The sequence below is a fragment of the Elephas maximus genome, chromosome 2 (genome assembly GCF_024166365.1).
Source record: "Elephas maximus indicus isolate mEleMax1 chromosome 2, mEleMax1 primary haplotype, whole genome shotgun sequence".
Classification (NCBI taxonomy): Eukaryota; Metazoa; Chordata; class Mammalia; order Proboscidea; family Elephantidae; genus Elephas; species Elephas maximus.
Genome location: NC_064820.1, coordinates 191,383,868 through 191,402,700, shown reverse-complemented (window position 1 = coordinate 191,402,700; position 18,833 = coordinate 191,383,868). Strand labels below are relative to the sequence as shown.

The 18,833-nt window shown below is 46.5% G+C and overlaps 1 protein-coding gene across 2 annotated transcripts in view; it reads left to right on the top strand.

The window, feature by feature from the left end:
• The window catches only part of SH3PXD2B (SH3 and PX domains 2B), a 124,984-nt gene that overhangs the window by 40,602 nt on the left and 65,549 nt on the right, over positions 1-18,833 (top strand). For both annotated transcript variants that reach the window (XM_049874324.1, XM_049874323.1), the window contains exon 3: positions 13,969-14,044. In XM_049874324.1, the coding sequence (XP_049730281.1) occupies positions 13,969-14,044 (76 nt within the window). The remainder of the gene's footprint in view (positions 1-13,968; positions 14,045-18,833) is intronic.

Genomic DNA, 18,833 nt, shown 5'->3' with positions numbered 1-18,833 from the left:
CTGTGTGTTTATTGTGACCATTAAATAAGATCTGCCTCCCCCAAGCCCAGGCAGTCAGTGAGGGTTAGCTATAATCTTGCCATCCCTTTGCTTAGAGGTGGCTTGCCCAGGATGACATCGTTTGGGAATGCTGGAACCAGGGTTTGATCACTCATCTCCTTGGCCCAGAGCCCGTTGACTCTCCCCACTCCCCTGTTCTGACTCAACTTTATTTTCAACCAGAACTTAAGAGTCTGGTTTTCTTGCCCACTCAGCATAATTGGTAATAATTGGGGGTTTGCTGTAGCATAAATAGCTGCCCCAGACTTCCTTCTCTTTAGAAAGTTGTTTAAAGGCAGGGCTTTAAGTAATCCCAGATGGGCAGCTAGAGTGGAAAGGTCGGGGAATTTCAGAGATCCTGCTCATCCTGGACCCAGCTTTGCCCCCACATCCTAGAGTGGAAAGCTGGAAGAGGCTAGGGCAGGGCCACACCAGCTGAAGTCAGCTGGTCCTGAGGACGAGGTAAGGAGGCTGGCTGCGTGGGCCTGCGATGCCCCAAAGTGAGATGATTTCATGATTCCAGCCTCCCTCCCTCCTGCCTGGCAAGTAGCCTTGGTTTTTAGAAGTAACTTGGCTACAAGAGTATGGGGAGGATGAAGCCTTCACAGAGGAGCAGTTAGGTCAGTGTGGTGTAATGGAAAAAGTGGGAGACCTGGGGCTGAGCCACCACCAGCTGTGTGGCCTTGGGCACGTTCCTTAACACCTCTGCACTTGAGTGTGCACATTGGTGACATGAGGTGATGGTGATAGAAATAGCTGGCGTTTACAAAGTGTTGACTCTGGGCTTGCTCCTGCTAAGCAGCTAGGTGAGGTAATTCATTTAATCCCCACAAGAAGCTAATCAAGTGATACAGATGAAGAAACCCAGGCTCAGAGAGGTTAAGTTGTTTGCTCACGTGTCCACAGCTAATAAGTGTCCGAACTCGGATTTGAACTTGGGCAGACGGAGGCCAGAGTACAGCTCTTAGCCACTCTGCTAGTATAGTGCTCCTGTCTCTAGTGACTACTTTACAAGGCCCCTGTGGAGTTAAAAGTTATATGTGTGTCCAAGAGAGGTAAAGCCATGAGGACAAAAAGCAGATCGGTGGTTGCTAGGAGGTGTGGGGAGAGGGGAATGGGGAATGCTTAATGGGTGCAGGGTTTCTTTTGGGGGCAATGAAGATGTTCTAAAAGTGGATTGTGGTGATGGCTGTAGAAAAAAAAAGCCCTATGAATATACAAAAATACATTGAATTGTACACTTGTAAATCACTGGATTTTCTGGTATGTGAATCATATCTCAGTAAGGCTAATAAATAAATAAATTGTGGGAAAAAAACCTATAAATACGAGCACTGAAAGATGTACAAGACTTATACGGAAAACAACTATAGAACGTCATTGGGGAGAATGGGCAGCAACCTCTAATGGTTTAGGGTTTCTTTTGGGGGTGATGAAAATGTTCTAGAATTCAATAGTGGCGATGGTTGCACAGCCACGTGAATATACTAAAAACCACGGATTTGTGCACTTTAAAGGGCAAATTTGATGGTATGTGAATTGTGATTTTTGTAAGTTATATGTATGAGAACAGTTTCTAGCTTGTCAAACACTGAGCAGATGTCAGCTGGTGGGATTACTGACAGGCATGGTGGCTTCTAGGATTTGGCATAAAGATTAGAGGATGAGATTATGCCAGTTTAATATAGTGGTTAAGATCCTGGGGCTTTAGCGTCAGAGGGATCCAGGCTTTGATCCAAATTCCTCCACTTATTGGCTGTGAGATCTTGTTTTAGTTAGAACAGCTTTAGTTGTAGATGACAGAAGCCCAAGTCAAGATGGAGTATTGGAAAAGAACATTGATTAACTAAACAGAACTGAGATGTCTAAGGGTATTCGGCTTCAGGTGTGGCTGGATCTAGGGACCACAGTGTCAACAGGGACCTGTCTTTCTCCATCTCTCTTGGCTATCTCCATCCAGGCAGGATGCCCTGCTGTGGTAGTGTCCAGAGCTCAGGCTGTACCTGCCAGATCAGCAACCTCAGGGGAAGAGAGCACCCAACAGTGTAAGCAAACATATCCCTGACCCATCTTGGGCCACATGGCGTGGCTACTCTGGGCCAGCCAGGAACTGAAAGTAGAATCAGTATCACTCTGATGCGTGTAGACTAATCTCTAGAGGGGTGGGGATGCCCCTGAGGAAATCAGAGAACTGCTACCCAACAAGGGGAAATGGCCTCTGGATGACAAAACAAAAAATGTCCCCTCCAGTGGGGTAAGACATCCAGGCAGAGGAAACTGCAGAGAGCCCACCTGAATAGGAGCATGACCCAGTTTCCTCTATGGGAACTGACAAAGAGAATTCACGGTCACCAGCAAGAAGGCCCCTTTTATGACAGTTCACCTTCCGATGGAGTTTCCTGACTCATTTGTCTTAGAAAAGCCTGATGGTCGTGCCCGCCACTACTAGCTGCTGTCTGGTCACGTGTCTTATTCCCATGAGGGTACAGGGCTTAAAGCCCATTCCTTTAGAATGGGAAGATACCTGGTGTCAAGTCCCAGACTCTCTGAGCCTCCCTGGCCTGGGCCCATGCTGTAGAATCCGTCAGAATATGGCAGAGAGAGCCGACATCCAAGCAGGGCACTGGGGATGACCAGAATGGCCCTAGAGCTGAGGCCACTAAGGGCTCAGCTCACAGGAAACGTAGTTCTGTTGAGCCACGTAGTAGTATTACCAATGACCATTTACTGGACTGCACCAGGTTCCTGTCTTACTTGCTTTCTCATTTAATCCTCGCTTGCAAGCATGAAATCAGTATTGTGTCTGTTTCACAGATGGGGAAACTGAGGCTCAGAGAGGCAGAGTCACATTTCCAGAGACTTGCATGGCTGAGTGTGCCTGAGTCTGAAACCTGTGCTGTAACCACTGAACATTCCTGCCTCCTTGATATCCAGTATGGCCTTTGAATCTGGAGTCCTGCCAGCAGCTTTCCATTTTTAAGGTCCACTTGGCACCTTCCCATAAGATATGGGCAGAGTCTGCCCTGTGGAGGGCTGATGTGAGCATAACATGAGCCTTTTGCAAACAAGCCTCAGATATGTGAGGGGTCCCGTTTACACTATGGCATGTCATCTTTGCCCTCTGAGTTTTTCCACTGTTCATTGTGTCCTCCATGTCAAGGTTCATGCGTATCACTGCTACCAGGGCTTCCTTTACAGGAGACACATGTAGACATTTGCAGACTGGCCCTGGGAACCCAGAGGAATCTGCTTTCTACAAGCCCTCAGTCTAGTAGGGACAGGACAGGCGCTTGTTACTCTACAGTACCAGTTGCCATGGAGCGAACCCCGACTTCTGGCAACTCCAAGTGTGTCAGAGGAGAGCCGAGTTCCATGGGGTTTTCAATGGCTGGCCTTTTGCCAGGCCTTTCTTCCAGAGTGCCTCTAGGTGGACTTGAACCTCCCATCTTTCGGTTAGCAGCCAAGCGGGTTAACTGTTTGCACCACCCAGGTTCTCCAGATAGAGGTAAATCCACCTGTGAAAGAGGGACCTCTCTCCCAGCCAGGGCTTGGTTCCTGGATGAGGTGACATCTGAGCAGGATCTTTACAGTGAGTAAGGGGTTGAGCCACCAACAAAATGGGGGAGGATATTCCACACAAACAAAACCATGTGCAAAGGTACAGAGGCGCAAAGGAGTAGGAGTTTTAGCTGGCCGTCTTGCAGAATTCCAACACAGGGGCCGTGGAGCCAGCCAGGTCAGGGAGCTCTCAGGAGAAGCACCAGGCACATCTGTTTGTAAGCAGGAACCCTCCCTAGCTAGGACATCCATGCTGTGGGGACAGAGGCCTTTCCAGCCTCTTTCCTACTCAGATACCCTCTGTTGCCAGGACTGCTTCTGGGCACGGGGCTTTAGGGGTGGAGCTGTTTCTTGGGTGCATCTGTCGGATCACAGAGCTGAAGGAGACATGGAGGCTGCACCTTGATTCACACCCTCGCTGCCCCGCATAGAAGGAAAATTGATGAGGCAGTGGTAGCATCGTCGCCTTCCATGTGGGAGACCCAGGTTTAGTGCCAGCCAGTGCACCTCATGACAGCCACCATCTCTGTCTGTTCAGCTTGCATGTTTGCTGTGACGCTGAACAGGTTTCAGTGCGCTTCCAGACTAAGACAGACTAGAAAGAAAGGCCTGGTGATCTACTTCAGAAAATCAGCCAGTGAAAACCCTGTGCATCACAACTGTCCAATCCTGTGGTGCATGGAGTTGCTATGAGTCAGGGGCCAATCTATAGCAGCTAACAACAAACTCTTAGAACCTAGAACAGAGACACCAGCAGCTGTGACCCCAAAGGGTAAAAGGTCTTTGGAGCCATTGCCCAGAGAAGGGAACTGAGACCAGAGACAGGAGGGACTGTCCCAAGTCCCCCAGCAGGAAACATTTTTTCCAATTTACATTGAGACAGGACTGACATGTCCCATCCTTCCATCTCTGCCTTCTCAGGAGTTGCACAGCCCCAAGTGTACTTTCTTGTTTGTTTGTTTTTCTTTTTCCAGGTCTGTGTGGTTCCAAAGTTCACATCAGTGTTTTGGTCACAGAGATTGGGACCAGGAGCACAAACAAGTGGAAATTGCTTTGAGATCGGCACTGGTGGATCAGAAATGCCATTTGTTACACTGGTGACAAACGGCATTTGTATTTTTATTATGTTGTGCTTTCTCCAATGAACTTGAATGATCTTCTCGTAACAATTTCAAAAGCTGGAAATGAGTTTCCAGATCTTACATTACATGCATGAAGTATAAGATTTCCATTTCTCGGATTTCCACATGATTTCTACAGGTCAGTTCAGGAGAAGCTAAGGGCAAGTCAAGCAATTAACAACTGCTTCCCTGGCATCACTGAAAACAATACATCTATATGTGGTTTTTTCAGGTTAAATTGTACCCAGGATCCTAGATTAAGTGATGGGATAGGTGAAATTATGTGAGAACTTCTCATCTGTGCTGCTTTGGGATTTCATCAGTACTCCTGAACTCTCTCTGTCTTTATGTTGTGGTGGTGGCTGTTAGCTGCCGTCGAGTTGGTCCCCAACTCATGGCAACCCCATGCACAATGAAACTAAAAGCTGCCCAGTCCTGTACCATCCTCATGATCAGTTGCAGATTAGACCACTATTATCCATACGGTTTTCACTGGCTGATTTCCTGAAGTAGATCAGCCACCTTTTCTTCCTAATTCATCTTAGCCTGGAAGCTCCAGTGAAACCTGTTTGGCATCACAGCAACACGAAAGCCACCACTGACAGACGGGTAGTGGATACCCATAAAGTGCACTGGCTGCCCAAGTGCACGTTTGAGCTTTGGGGACCGTCTGTTGGAAACCCCCACACTCCACCACAGGGGCCAAAGGGAAGGAGTATTTTCTTCTGTCTTTCTGGGGCAGGTATAGGAGTGGCAGGACCAAAGATGATCTCAGTCCCCCTGGAGGCCTTGCCCCCTAGGAAGGCTTCCCAGCAAGCCCCCAGCGAACACCTGGCCTAAGACTACCAACCTTGTTTACCCACCTACTGCCTTTGCTCAATCCTGACATTATCTTCTGAAACTGGGATGTGCCTCCCAAGTGTTGTACGCACTTACTGGAATTTTTTTTCCTTCCAGTTGAAAAGCTATTACCATATCAGTGGTACATGGCTAAGCAAATACAGTGGCTGCCCTTTTCCAGTTGATGTGGAGTTGGCTCCGACTCATGGTAACCCCATGTGGTATCAGAGTAGAACTGTGCTCCATGGGGTTTTTCAGTAACTGATTTTTTGGAATTAGATCACCAGGGCTTTCTTTTAAGATATCTCTGGGTGGACTTGAACCTGTACCCTTTGGTTAGCAATTTTTTATTTCTAAATTAGAAAGAGGCAAGATATTATCTTAGCCAGTTGCATCTAAGCCCAAATCCAGGTCTTATTGCTACAGTGTGGAATATAATTTCTCCTCTCCTATCCAGTGGCTGACTAGACCATTTAGTCACATTTTTATTCATTTGTTCATTCATTCACTCTTTACACAAATATTTACTATGGACTGTGAAGAGGTGGGGGGCAAGACCGGAGGACAGACTGACCAATGAGTTCAAGGCAGAGAAAATGGATGGGAGAGAAGCAGTGAGGGCGGAGAGAGTTAGACAGATGGGGAGATGGTGGCAGGCCCCTTGTGACATGACCATCTGAGCACCAGTTGCATGCTGACTGTCTTGGTCATGTAGTGCTGCTATAACAGAAATACCGCAAGTGGATGGCTTTAACAAAGAGAAGTTTATTCTCTCACAGTCCAGTAGGCTAGAAGTCTGAATTCAAGGTGCTGGCTCCACGGGAAGGCTTTCTCTCTCTGTTGGTTCTGGAGGAAGGTCGTAGTCATCAGTCTTCTCTTGGTCTGGGAGCATCTCAGCACAGGAACCTCAGGTCCAAAGGACGTGCTCTGCTCCTACCACTGCTTTCTTGGTGGTATGAGGTCCCCAATGTCTCTCTGCTTGCTTCTCTCTTTTATATCTCAAAAGAGATTGGCTTAAGGCACTATTTAATCATGTAGGTCTCATCAGTATAACTGCCACTAATCTATCTCATTATGTCATAGTGATAGGATTCACAACACATAGGGAAATCACATCAGATGACAAAATGGTAGACAATCATAGAATACTGGGAATCATGACCCAGCCAAGTTGACCGATATTTTGGGGGGACACAATTCAATCCATGACACTGGCATTTGGACAGCCCAGCTCACTGAGGGGGTAGAGTCCCCAGAGACAACCAATCGTGCGTTATAAAGAAACCCTGAGTATATCCATCGCTGTGCCCGGGGTCCTGAATGCCTTGCGTCAAGGACCCATGGCATAATGCCAGCCTGCAGCTGCACACAATGGGCACCCCAGCCTCTCTCCACTTCCTGCTCTGGGCTGGCTCTTCTGGGGCTTGGGGCATTTGTGATATTGAGGGCATGAACCCCTCCAAGTCTAGCCTTGATGGTCGCTGCTAACACAAACCACGTGTGGCCCTCTGCGCCAGCGTGCGCGGTATTTTCCTTGGACAGCGTGTCTCGTTCTCCCCCTACCGCAGGCTGATGTCTTGAAAACTGCTGATGGAGTGTTCTCTCGTTCCCCTTGGAGGTCTGTTATGTGGCAACTTGACGTGACTCCCTCTCCCTTCCTACCCCCAAAGCTGACTCATTTTCCTCCTCGGTTTCCAGTCCTCCTCACCCTGCACACCACTTCCTGTATGATGGGGTGGGGGAGGGGAGTGAGCTTTCTAGCCTCCAAGGATAACATCCATATCAGACTTTGTGGGGGATGCCTCTGGTCCTGCTCCCGCAGACAGTCTGAGTCTGGGTTCCACATGGAGCCCCTGGAATGTTGAAGACCTTCGGATGCCAAGTGTGACAATTTTCTGGATAAAAGCAGCTTGTGGCCTGTCAACCTGGACACACTAAGACCAAAAGCAGAATATTTTGAAGGACTCTGACCTCCTGGCTTCATACACTCAGTCCTTATTGATAGCAGTATTATAGATTACAGTTAGCACTGATATGGTGATAAAGAAAATTCAGTAAAACTGGCTATGGCTAAAAGAGGAGGATAAGTATTATAGAGCAGCCCTGCACTGTCCAGTATGGTGACCACGTGAAGCTATTTACATTTTAACTAACTAAAATTGTTGAACACATTTCACATGTTCAATAGCCACATGGGGCTAGTGGCTACTGTGTTGGACAGCACAGATACAGAATGTTTCCATCATCACAGAAAGTTCTTTTTTTTTTAGAAGACCAGACAGAGTTTGGAGAAGCCCCAAGAGTATGGCCCCCGGACACCCTTTTAACTCAGTACTGAAGTCACTTCTGAGGTTCACACTTGAGCCAAAGATTAGACAGGCCCATAAAACAAAACGAGACTAAAGGGGCACACCAGCCCAGGGGCAAGGACGAGAAGGCAGGAGGGGACAGGAAAGCTGGTAATGGGGAATCCAGGGTTGAGAAGGGAGAGTGTTGACATGTCGTGGGTTGGCAACCAGTGTCACAAAACAGTATGTGTATTAATTGTTTAATGAAAAACGTGTTTGCTGTGTAAACCTTCATCTAAAGTACAATAAAAAAAAATTTTTTTTTTAACGAAGAGTTGCATTGGACAGCCGGGCTCCAGCCACTGGGAGGACTTGGGCAGTCTGAGGGGTTTTGCCAGCATTAAAATTAAAACACAGCTTCACAAACTACTAAAAATTACCCCCAAATAACTTTCAAATAACATGTTCAGTATGGTCAAAGTGTAGGAAGGGGGAATTGTTGACTAGCTACTGGGTCCCCAGGGAGTTGACATGCAGCATTCATTTACACGACCAGGCCGTGTTCTTTCTTCTACAGATGCCAGAACAGGCTTGAGGGCTGAGGGGGTCTGGCCATGGACACAGCTGCCACAGGGAAGTATTAGAATTTATCCCCAGGGCTCTCTGACCCCTGGGAGTAACATCTGTGGTTAGGCTTTGCAGCATCTAGACTCAGGTCTGCTGCCTCAAAATGGTGATGATGGTAGTGGTGGTATGGAGGGAGGCATTGGGAATGGTGGTGGTGGTTGGTGGTGGGAGTGATGATGGTAGAGGTAGTGGTAGTAATGATGGTGGAGGTGGTAGTGATGATGGAGATGGTTGTGGAGGTGGTGATGGTGGGAGTGATGGTGATGGGAGTGATGATGGTAGAGGTGGGAGTGGTAGAGGTGGTAGTGGTGGTGGTGATGGTGGTGGAGGTGGTGGTGGTGGTGATGAGAGTGATGATGGTGGAGGCAGTAGTGATGGTGGAGTAATGGTGATGGAGGTGGTGGTGATGGGAGTGAAGGTAGTAGTTGGTGGTGGTGGTGATGGCGGTGGAGGTGAAGGAGGTAGGGAAGGAGGAGGAAAAGACACTTCAGCTCTTTCAGACACTGCTATCTGGGTAAAAGCAAGTCAGGACACAAGATGAGAAAGCAAATTCCTGAGACGAAGCAGTGAAGACCACTCATGAAACTGAAAATACAGTGTTGGGTGGGGACCCTTCAGTCAATGTGTACGTTCAGACAAGGCCTGAAAAGAAACCCAGGAGAATGAAAACAGTCACGTTAGGGTGGACAGATACATCCCTTTAAAAAAACAAAATGTCCCTTTAGTGGTATTTCAACATTATCTTAAGAAATAAAATTGAGAAAGATAAAAGAAGATACTGTTAGGCAAAACCTATAAATCTCTAAAACACTCTGCAGCTGAGAGTGATTAATCACTCCGCTTTTAAAAAGAGGCTGTTCTGTTCACATGTGCGTGGACCATTAAACTTACCTCATCTCGGCTGAGTTTTCATGTTCATGTGATGCTCTGAAGCCACCTAAAAGAGTGGTTTTAGGGAAAGAGAATGGGATTTAGATTAAGATACTTGGGCTGGCTGCACCACCACTTAGCTATGTGATCTCAGGCAATTCACTGCTTCTCTCCGCTCTCCAGTTCCCTCATTTGTGAAGTGGGAGTCACTGCGTCTCTTTTCCAAGGTTTTTATGGAGGTCAAATAAAATCGTGTGTGGAAACGCTTTTTCGCTGTTAGCTGCTATACAAGTGACAGTAAAAGAAAAAAACAAATCTATTGGTCGAGTTGATTCTGACTCCTAGTGACCCTAAAGAACAGATTAGAACTGCCCCATAGGGTTTCCAGGGAGCAGCTGGTGGATTCGAACTGCCGACCTTTTGGTTAATAACCATTGCTCTTAACCACTGCTCCATCAGGGCTCTGCAAACGATAGTAGTAGTTATTAATTATTTAATATTAGTAATGTTAATATTATTAATCGGCATTACTTAGCAGACATCTCCTGAAGCAGCTCTCCAGAAATTCCCTTAATTGCATTTATTGGTTCAGTCAAGTTTTTTTTCACTTTTTGGAGACAATATTTTACTTTTTTGTTGAACAAACACCTATGTTGTACTGTAGCGTTGCTAAACGTGATGGCAACGAGTTTCTTTTTGTTTTTTGAATAGGCCAGGCACTACTCTAAGCACTTCACAAATATTAGCTCATTTAATTCTCAGAGCAGCCCTACCAGGGAGACTGTCATATTATGCCAGTTTTTAAATTGTGCTTTAGGTGAAGGTTTCCAGAGCAAATTAGTTCCTCATTAAGCAATTAACACACAAATTGTTTTGTGACATTGGTTGCCAGCCCCACAATGTGTCAGCATTCTCCCCTTCTCCACCCTGGGTTGCCTGTTTCCATTTGTTCAATTTTCCGGTCCCTTCCTGCCTTCTGGTGTTTGCCTTTGGGCTGGTGTGTCCATTTAGTCTCATACATGGTTGAACTACGAAACACGTTCCTCACGTGTGTTATTGTTCGCCCTGTAGACCTGTCTAATCTGTGCCTGAAGGGTGAGCCTTGGCAGTCAGTCAAATTTTTTTTGAATGTTTACTGTTTTTGTGGTAAAATATATATCATAAAATTTTCCGTTTTAACCACTATGAAGTGTACAATTGAAATGATATTCATTAGATGTGCATTGTTGTGCATCCATCACCACCGTCCATTTCCAAAATGTTTTCATCGCCCCAAACAGAAACTCTGTACCCCTTAAGCAATTGTCCCCATTCCCCTTTCCCTCCAGCTCCTGATAACCTCTAATCTACTTTCTGTCTCTATGCATTTGCATATTCTAGATATTTCCGAGAAGTGTAATCATGCAATATTTCCATTTGTGGCTGACTTCCATTCAGCATGTTTTCCAGGTTCATACATGTCGTGGCATGGACTTCATTTCTGTTTATGGCTGCGTAATATCCCATTATGTGTGTATACCATGTTGTGTTTATCCATTCTTATGTTGGTGAACATTTGGGTTATTTCCACCTTTTGGCTATTGTGAGTAGTGCTGCAATAGACGTGTTGTACAGTATCTCTTTGAGTCCCTGATTTCAAGTCTTTTGGGCATATACCTAGGAGTGGAATTACTGGGTCCTACGATAATCCTGTTTAACTTTTTGAAGAATGGCCAAACCTTTCCACAGCGGCTGCCCCATTTTACTCGTCCATTGCAATGCACAGGGGGTCCAATTTATCCCAGTTTTTATTGAGTCCCTACTGTATGCCAGCCTTAAGGAGCTCCTGAACTCAAGAAGGGAGCCTGCCTTTTCCAGCGAGGCCTGCCACAGCCCCACCAGTTGTTGAATGATCATGGACGAGCATTTCTCCATCCCATGGAGGACAGGGTAGGGGCCAGTTGGAAATCCCCGAAGAAAACCATGGCCTCTGTAGTCAGGGGGGTAAGGTTGCAACCTGGACTTCTGAGGCAAGCCTGTGCATCCCAGTAGCTTCTCGGGTTGCCCAGCCAAGCCAAGGCTGACCCATCTTCCCAGGGTCACATAAAAGAGCCCTGAGGGGGCAAGGAGCTCCAGTCTGCAGGAAAATGACCCTATTTCCAAAGCTCTGCGGGGTAAGCCTTTTTAATTGTCTTTGTAGCATCTCAAAGGTGGGTGCTGTGATGGCAGAGAAGCACGTGGGCTTGAATCTCTGGCCTTGGCTGTGTGTTGACTGCAGGCCCATGGGTGAGTTTCTTTACTTCTCTGGGCTTCAGTCTCCTGGATAGTAATGTCCACCCTGAAGTAGTGCTCTGAGGATTTAGCGGAAGAATGTTTCTAAAGAAGAAGTCCATGCCTGGCGTATAGTAGGTGCTCAACATACATTGTTTCTTTGGTCTTCTGATCTCTTCCAAACTGCTTACACAATTAAAAAAAACAGTAGCTGTCAAGTTGACCCCGACTCATGGAGACCCCATGTGTGTCAGAGTAGAACTATGCTCCATTGGGTTTTCAGTGGTTGATTTTTTGGACTAGATTGCCAGACCTTTCTTCTGAAGCACCTCTGGGTGGACTTGAACCTCCAACCTTTTGATTAGCAGCTAAGCGCAGCCATTTGTACCACCCATTACCCATTGCTCTTGAGTTGATTCCGACTCATAGCAACCCTATACAACAGAATAGAACCGCCGCATAGAGTTTCCAAGGAGCACCTGGTAGATTTGAACTGCTGACCTTTTGGTTAGCAGCTGTAGCTCTTAACCACTATGCCACTAGGGTTTCCTACCACCCATTAGCTCTGCTTTTTTCTCCTAGACAATTCAAAGCTTCTTTTATTCAGTCAGATGGACAGACCTTGAGTGCCAGGATGACTTTCTCGCTGAGGTAAAGTGATGGGCAGGCTTTTCACATCCCAGCCATTATGATGGGGGAGACTCAAGATTTCCTCCTCCTCTGCTTTGAGTCTTTAGCCATGTACCAATCATGATAGGTTAGGATAAGCTGCTGTGACAAATAACCTCCCTAGGCAACAAAGGCTTCTTCTTCAGACTACTTGTCCTTCATAGGTTGCTGGGGCTCTGGATTCTCACTCCAGGACCCAAGCTGACAGAAAGCCACTGTCTGGGGTGTTGCCAGTTGCCATGACAGAGGGAAATACAAAACCAGTTGCCATTCAGTACTGGTGACCCCATTTGTGTCAGAGTAGAACTGTGCTCCATAGGGTTTTCAATGGCTGATTTTTCAGAGGTAGTCTTTCTTCCGAGGTGCCTCTGTATGGACTCAAACCTCCAACCTTTCAGTTAGCAGCCAAGCATGTTAGCCATTTGCACCACAACAGAGAGCGGTGGATCATGTACCATTCACAAATCTTTCACCCTGAAGTGACGCCTGTCTCGTCTCACATTTGATTGGCCACATCGCATTTCAAGGGCTTGGGGAAGTACAAATCTTCCTTGTGATCAGAAGAGCAGGAAATATTTCGTGATAGCATTAATGACTACCACAGCCCAGCTTTAATCCATAACGTTACCCTGTAAGTTGGTATTTTATGGCTAACTTAACAATGAAGCCCCAAGAGGTTAATTTGCTTCCCCGATTCCACACAGGGAATAAGTAGCAGATAGTTGAGCTTCTGCATATCAAGTCACATATTTCACATTAATTCCTTATATGTCAAAGATTCTTTGATTGCACTATTAAACGTTTTCTTGTTTGGTCTTCTCCCCCTGTTGCTCATCTAACCCCACAGCATCCTCTCTCACGGTGCTTCCTACACCACCTGTAATTACTGGTTTAGTTCTCAGTCTCTGCTCTGCAGTCTTCGTTGCTGTATCCCACGCGTCTAGCTCAGAGCCAGGCACAGAGCTGTGTGTTGAATCAACATGAGGAATTCTTAGTGGAGACAGGAATGTAATGATCTTACAGGCATAGACCCAACCAGATTAACTGAGTCTTAGTGGTTTGCCCAAGAGTTCCTAGGTGATGCAAACAGTTAAGCACTGGACTACCATCTGAAAGGTTGACGGTTGGAACCCACCCAGAGGCACGTCAGAAGACAGCCTGGCAACCTGCTTCCAAAGGGTCACACCCGTGAAAAGCCTATGGAGCACAGTTTTAGTCTGACATACATGGAGTTAACTTGATAGCAACTTTGTTTTTAGTGGTTTGTTCCTTAACACAGCCTGGCAATTCTTAGGAATCCAGATGATTATTGTCCATGAACTGGAGTTTTGCCAGTTGCCATGACAAAGGGAAATACAAAACCAGTTGGCATCCAGTCCTGGTGACCCCATTTATGTCAGAGTAGAACTGTGCGCCATAGGTGACCCAGGGTGGATTGTTCAAATTTTAGATCCTGTGGCTGGAGACCCCTGGGAAAACTGAGAATGGTCTTGCCCAACCCTGAGCCTTCACAGATCTGGCAGCTGGATAAAAACAATTGTTTTCACGGGGACTCTAGGTCCAGTTGAAATTTCCTTCCCCACTAGTTTGAGTTTCTGAACAAAGTGTACTTTCGTATAGCAAATCACATATTTCACATAATTCCTTCAAAACGTCAGAGATGCACCACTAAAGGTTTTTGTTTTTATTGTTCTTTCCCCATTTAGATGCAAATGTTGGACAAATTTCCTATGGAAGGAGGACAGAAGGACCCCAAACAGCGGATCATTCCCTTTCTGCCGGGTAGGTGAGATGCATGCTCAGACTCTGGGGAGCGGGGAGACTTCAGTACACTTCCCAGATGTCTCAGGACACTTTACTGGCTCTTCTTCCTTGGAACATTGGCCAGAGTCTCCATCATTTATAGAAACTAGTGGCTAAGAATCTGGGCTTTGGATTTAGATGCTGTACCCTTTACTAGCTGTATGACCTTAGGCAAATGACTTGGATTACATCAGAGATGTGGTGAAAAAAAAAATTTTTTTTTTTTTTTTTTTGTGAAATTGTGCTCTGCAGATTAGTAAGTAAACACAGTTAAGCCTGTGCATACCTTGCTTAATGGTTAATCCTCCCCTGGGCAAGTCACTTCACCTCTTGGATCCTCAGTTTCTCCCATCTCTAAAATGGGAATAATTATAGCTTTTATAATAAATAGCATCTGTTATTAAGGCAGAAACCCTGGTGGTATAGTGGTTAAGAGTTTGGCTGCTAACCAAAAGGTCAGCAGTTCGAATCTACCAGGCGCTCCTTGGAAACTCTATGGGGCAGTTCTCCTCTGTCCTATAGGGTCTTTGTGAGTCGGGATCGCCTTGACAGCAACAGGGTTTTTGTTTTGTTTTGTTTTGGTATTAAGGCTACTGTACTGGTTTTCTATTGTTGTATAACAAATTACTGCATACTTGGTTGTTAGTTGCAGTCGTGCTGACTCTTGACTCATGGTGACCTTATGTGTGACAGAACAACATTGCCTGGTCCTGTGCCATCTCCATGATCTTTGATATATTTGAGCTCATTGTTGCAGCTCTTGTGTCAATCCGTCTCATTGAGGGTTTTCCTCATTTTTGCCAACCATCTACTTTAGCAAACATGATGTCCATTTCTAGTGATGAACTCAGCAGCTTAAAACAACACCCGTTTATTATCTCACCGTTCTGTAGATCAGAAGTCCCGGTGAACTCAGCTGGATTCTCTGCTTAGGGTCTCACTGGCTGAAGTCAAGGAGTTGGCTGGGCACTTATCCGGCAGATCTGGGGAAGAATCCACTTCCAGTCTCATTGTTGGCAGAATTCAGCTCCTTGAAGTTATAGGACTAAGATCCCTGTTTCCTTGCTTGCTGTCAGCCAAGGAACACTCTCAGCTTCTGGAGGTCGCCACCATTCCTCACCACACGACCCCCTCTTGAAACATCATATTTTCCTTGAGCTTCACATCTCTCTGACATCCCTTTCTGCCACCAGTAAGAGAAAGCTCTTTGCTTTTAAGGGGTCATGTGATTACATTGGACCCATTTGAATAAGCTGGGATAGTCTTCCTATCTTAAAGTGAACTGTGCCATATAATGGGACATAGTCACAGGGCTGCTGTCTCATCATATACGCAGGTTCAGGGCATTAGGGTAGGAGTTCTTTGGGAGAACATTTTAGAGATTCTGCCTACCACAGCCACCAAACACTTTTTTGAGTGCCAGGCACCACACCTGGTGCTATGGAGACTTCAATGCAACAATGTCTAGTCCCTAGTCTTAAGACATTCAGAGTCCCTCACCCCACAAAAAAATTTCTTACCAAAGGAAATATCAGGGCTTCAGCTCAAAAAAGTGGGTTTCCCTGTAAAGGGTAAGTCTGTATACAATACTGCAGAAACCAGCATGACTTGTCCAAGGCAAGGTCATGGAAGTTCCATAGACTCATCCAAACTCCCTGAGGAACCGAATTACTGGACTGAGGGCTGTGGGGACCATGGTCTCAGGGAACACCTAGCTCAATTGGCATAACATAATTTATAAAGAAAATGTTCTACATTCTGCTTTGGTGAGTAGCATCTGGGGTCTTAAAAGCTTGTGAGCAGCTATCAAACAAACTCCACTGGTCTCACCCTGTCTGGAGCAAGGGAGAATGAAAACCAAAGACACAAGGGAAAGATTAGCCAAAGACTAAAGGACCACAACTACCACAGCCACCACCAGACTGAGTCCAGCAGTAGATGGTACCCGGCAACCACCACTGACTGCTCTGGCAGGGATTACAACAGAGGGTCCCGAACAGAGCTGGAGAAAAATATAGAACAAAATACTAACTCAAAAATAAAGACCAGACTTACTGGTCTAACAGAGACTGGAGAAACCCGGAGAGTATGGCCCCTGGACACCCTTTTAGCTCAGTAATGAAGTCACTCCTGGGGTTCACTCTTCAGCCAAAGATTAGATAGGCCCATAAAACAAGACTAAAGGAGCACACCAGCCCAGGGGCAAGGACAAGAAGGCAGGAGGAGACAGGAAAGCTGGTAATGGGAAACCTAAGGTCAAGAAGGGGAGAGTGTTGACACGTCGTGGGGTTGGCAACCACTGTCATGAAGCAATATGTGTATTAATTGTTAAACGAGAAACTAATTTGCTCTGTAAACCTTCATCTAAAGTACAAAAAAAAAAAAAGTGGGTTATCCAGGCTGTGTTAATGGTTCCAGTCTTGATTGATTAGATGTTTACTGTGGGCCAGTCACTGAGCTAAGTGCTTGACATTCATTACCTTGTTTAGTCCTCAGAACAATCCTGCAGGGGTGACATTACTGTGCCCATTTCACAGTGGTAGAAATTGAGGCTCAGAGAAGTTATGATCTCTTGCATGAATGGCAGAACTGAGATTTAAACATAGGTATATTGGCTCCAAAATTTATGCCTGGAGTCAGATGTCCTGGGTTCAAATCCCATCACCCTCCTCACCAGCTCTGTTACCTTGGGTAAATTGCTTCAGCCCAGTTTTGTTTCTTCATTTGCAAACTGATGATAATCATAGTATTTAAATGGTGGGGTCATAGTGAGGATAATGTCAGTGCCTGGCACATAGCTAATAGCAGTCAAGCACTTCCTATTATTTTTATGTGCAAATAGTCCACAAACTGATAATAACTCTATTATGGGTTGAATTGTGTTCCCCCCAAAAATTGTGTTATAAATCCTAACCCTTGTATCTGTCACAGTGGTTAAGAGCTACAGCTGCTAACCAAAAGGTTGGCAGTTGGAATCTACCAGCCGCTCCTTGGAAACCCTATGGGGCAGCTCTACTGTGCACACATGGGGTCGCCAGGAGTCAGAATTGACTGCAACTAACAACAAACTATGAGAAAATAAATTTGTTTATAAGAGCTACCCACTTACGGCATTCTGTTACAGCAGCACTAAGAACCTAAGACACACTAAATCACAGATATTTAGAGCCAAAGGGCCCTTTAGATCTTTTCTCTTTTTCAGACGAGGGGACAGGCTCAGAGAGGGGGTCAGGGGGCAAGGGGACTCTCCCAGGGTCACAGAGAGCCCAGTCCTCCGTCCCCTAAGGCTCTGCACTCAGCACACCAGTGGGCTCTCCCAGGGACCATCATCATCAAGTGGGTTTAGAGACAGGGTAGATGTGTTTGCCAGGGCCCCCTCCACTGGGAGAGTCATTTGCCTAAAAAAGCTAACATTTTTAGTTCCTTCATGGGGAAAGTGTGCGATCACACTGGAATTTTTTTTCCTGCTGGAGAAAACCCAGTGTGCCAGCTGCAACTGCCAAATACCAGTGCTCCAAGCGTGTGCTTTGGAGTCTGTCAGACCCAGCCATGTGACCTCAGCAGGCACATCCCTCTCTGGGCCTCAGTTTCCACATCTGTAAAATGGAAACCAAATACCCACTGTGAATCCCTGATACACAGTGGGTATTTGGTACAGGCAGAAACAGGATCCTAGGACATCCCTTTGGAGTTTCTTGATTTCATATGTGGGAGTCATATTTCAACAATCAACCTGGATATTCAAGTGAGTAAAAAACCAGACCCACTGCCATCGAGTTGAGTCCGACTCATAGCGACCTTAGAGGACAGAGTAGAACTGCCCCATAGGGTTTTCCAAGGAGCAGTTGGTGGATTTGAACTGCTGACCTTTTTGGTTAGCAGATGTAGCTCTTAACCATTGCACCACCAGGGCTCCAATCGGGTCAAACTGAGCTCTAAATGTGGGTTTTTGTTCAAGGGAGGAAAGAAAAGGAGTTAGTTATAACTTAACTGGCTGAAAGGCAAAACCAGCTCTGGAAAAACTTCCCAGCACAGAGAAGTTAAGCCCACCCTCTCCCAAGCCTTTAAAAGCTTTCATGGTTACGTAATCCCTTTCCACCCAGGAATTAATGAAAATGCTGTTCTCAGAGACTCGGCCCCTTGCAGGGAAAAGGACACCCACTCGTAGCTTGAGTATCTCCACCCTGGGGTCCCAGCTTGGGTCTGCCTCAGGACCCCTGGGACATCCCTTCTCAGCCCACCTCTTCTTAGCTTTTTCTTCAGGCGAGGCCAGGGGCGGGGAAGCAGGGGAGAACCGGCCCCTCTCTTAGGGTCAGTTTTCTGCCAGGACTGCCATGTCAGCAAGAACAAAAGCAAGTGTCATGTTAGCACAAAGGGGAGGGGGAGGGGAGAGGGAGAGGAGGAGCAGCCCTGTGCAATTTTCCATCCCAGCAAGAGCTGGGCAAGCCAACTTGGCAGAGGACACAACTTGAAAAATAAGAATTACAGTTTGGCCTTCTTCCACTGTGGAAGACAAAAGCCCACTCGTTCCCACCAAAGGCAGTTCTCTCCACCACACACCCTTCGCACTCCAAGAAGGCGGCCTGCCTGTCTGTGAGAGGCTGGTACAGACTGGTCCTCCTTCCCTACGACTCACTCAGAAACACCTTGAGTCGGGCCCACACAAGGGGCCCATACAGGGTCAGCACTTCCCAGGGAGGCACCAGCTAAAGAGGAGCTGGCTTGGTGCTGCAGAGAGCCAGCCGTGCCAGTCTGCCCCGTGGCCCGG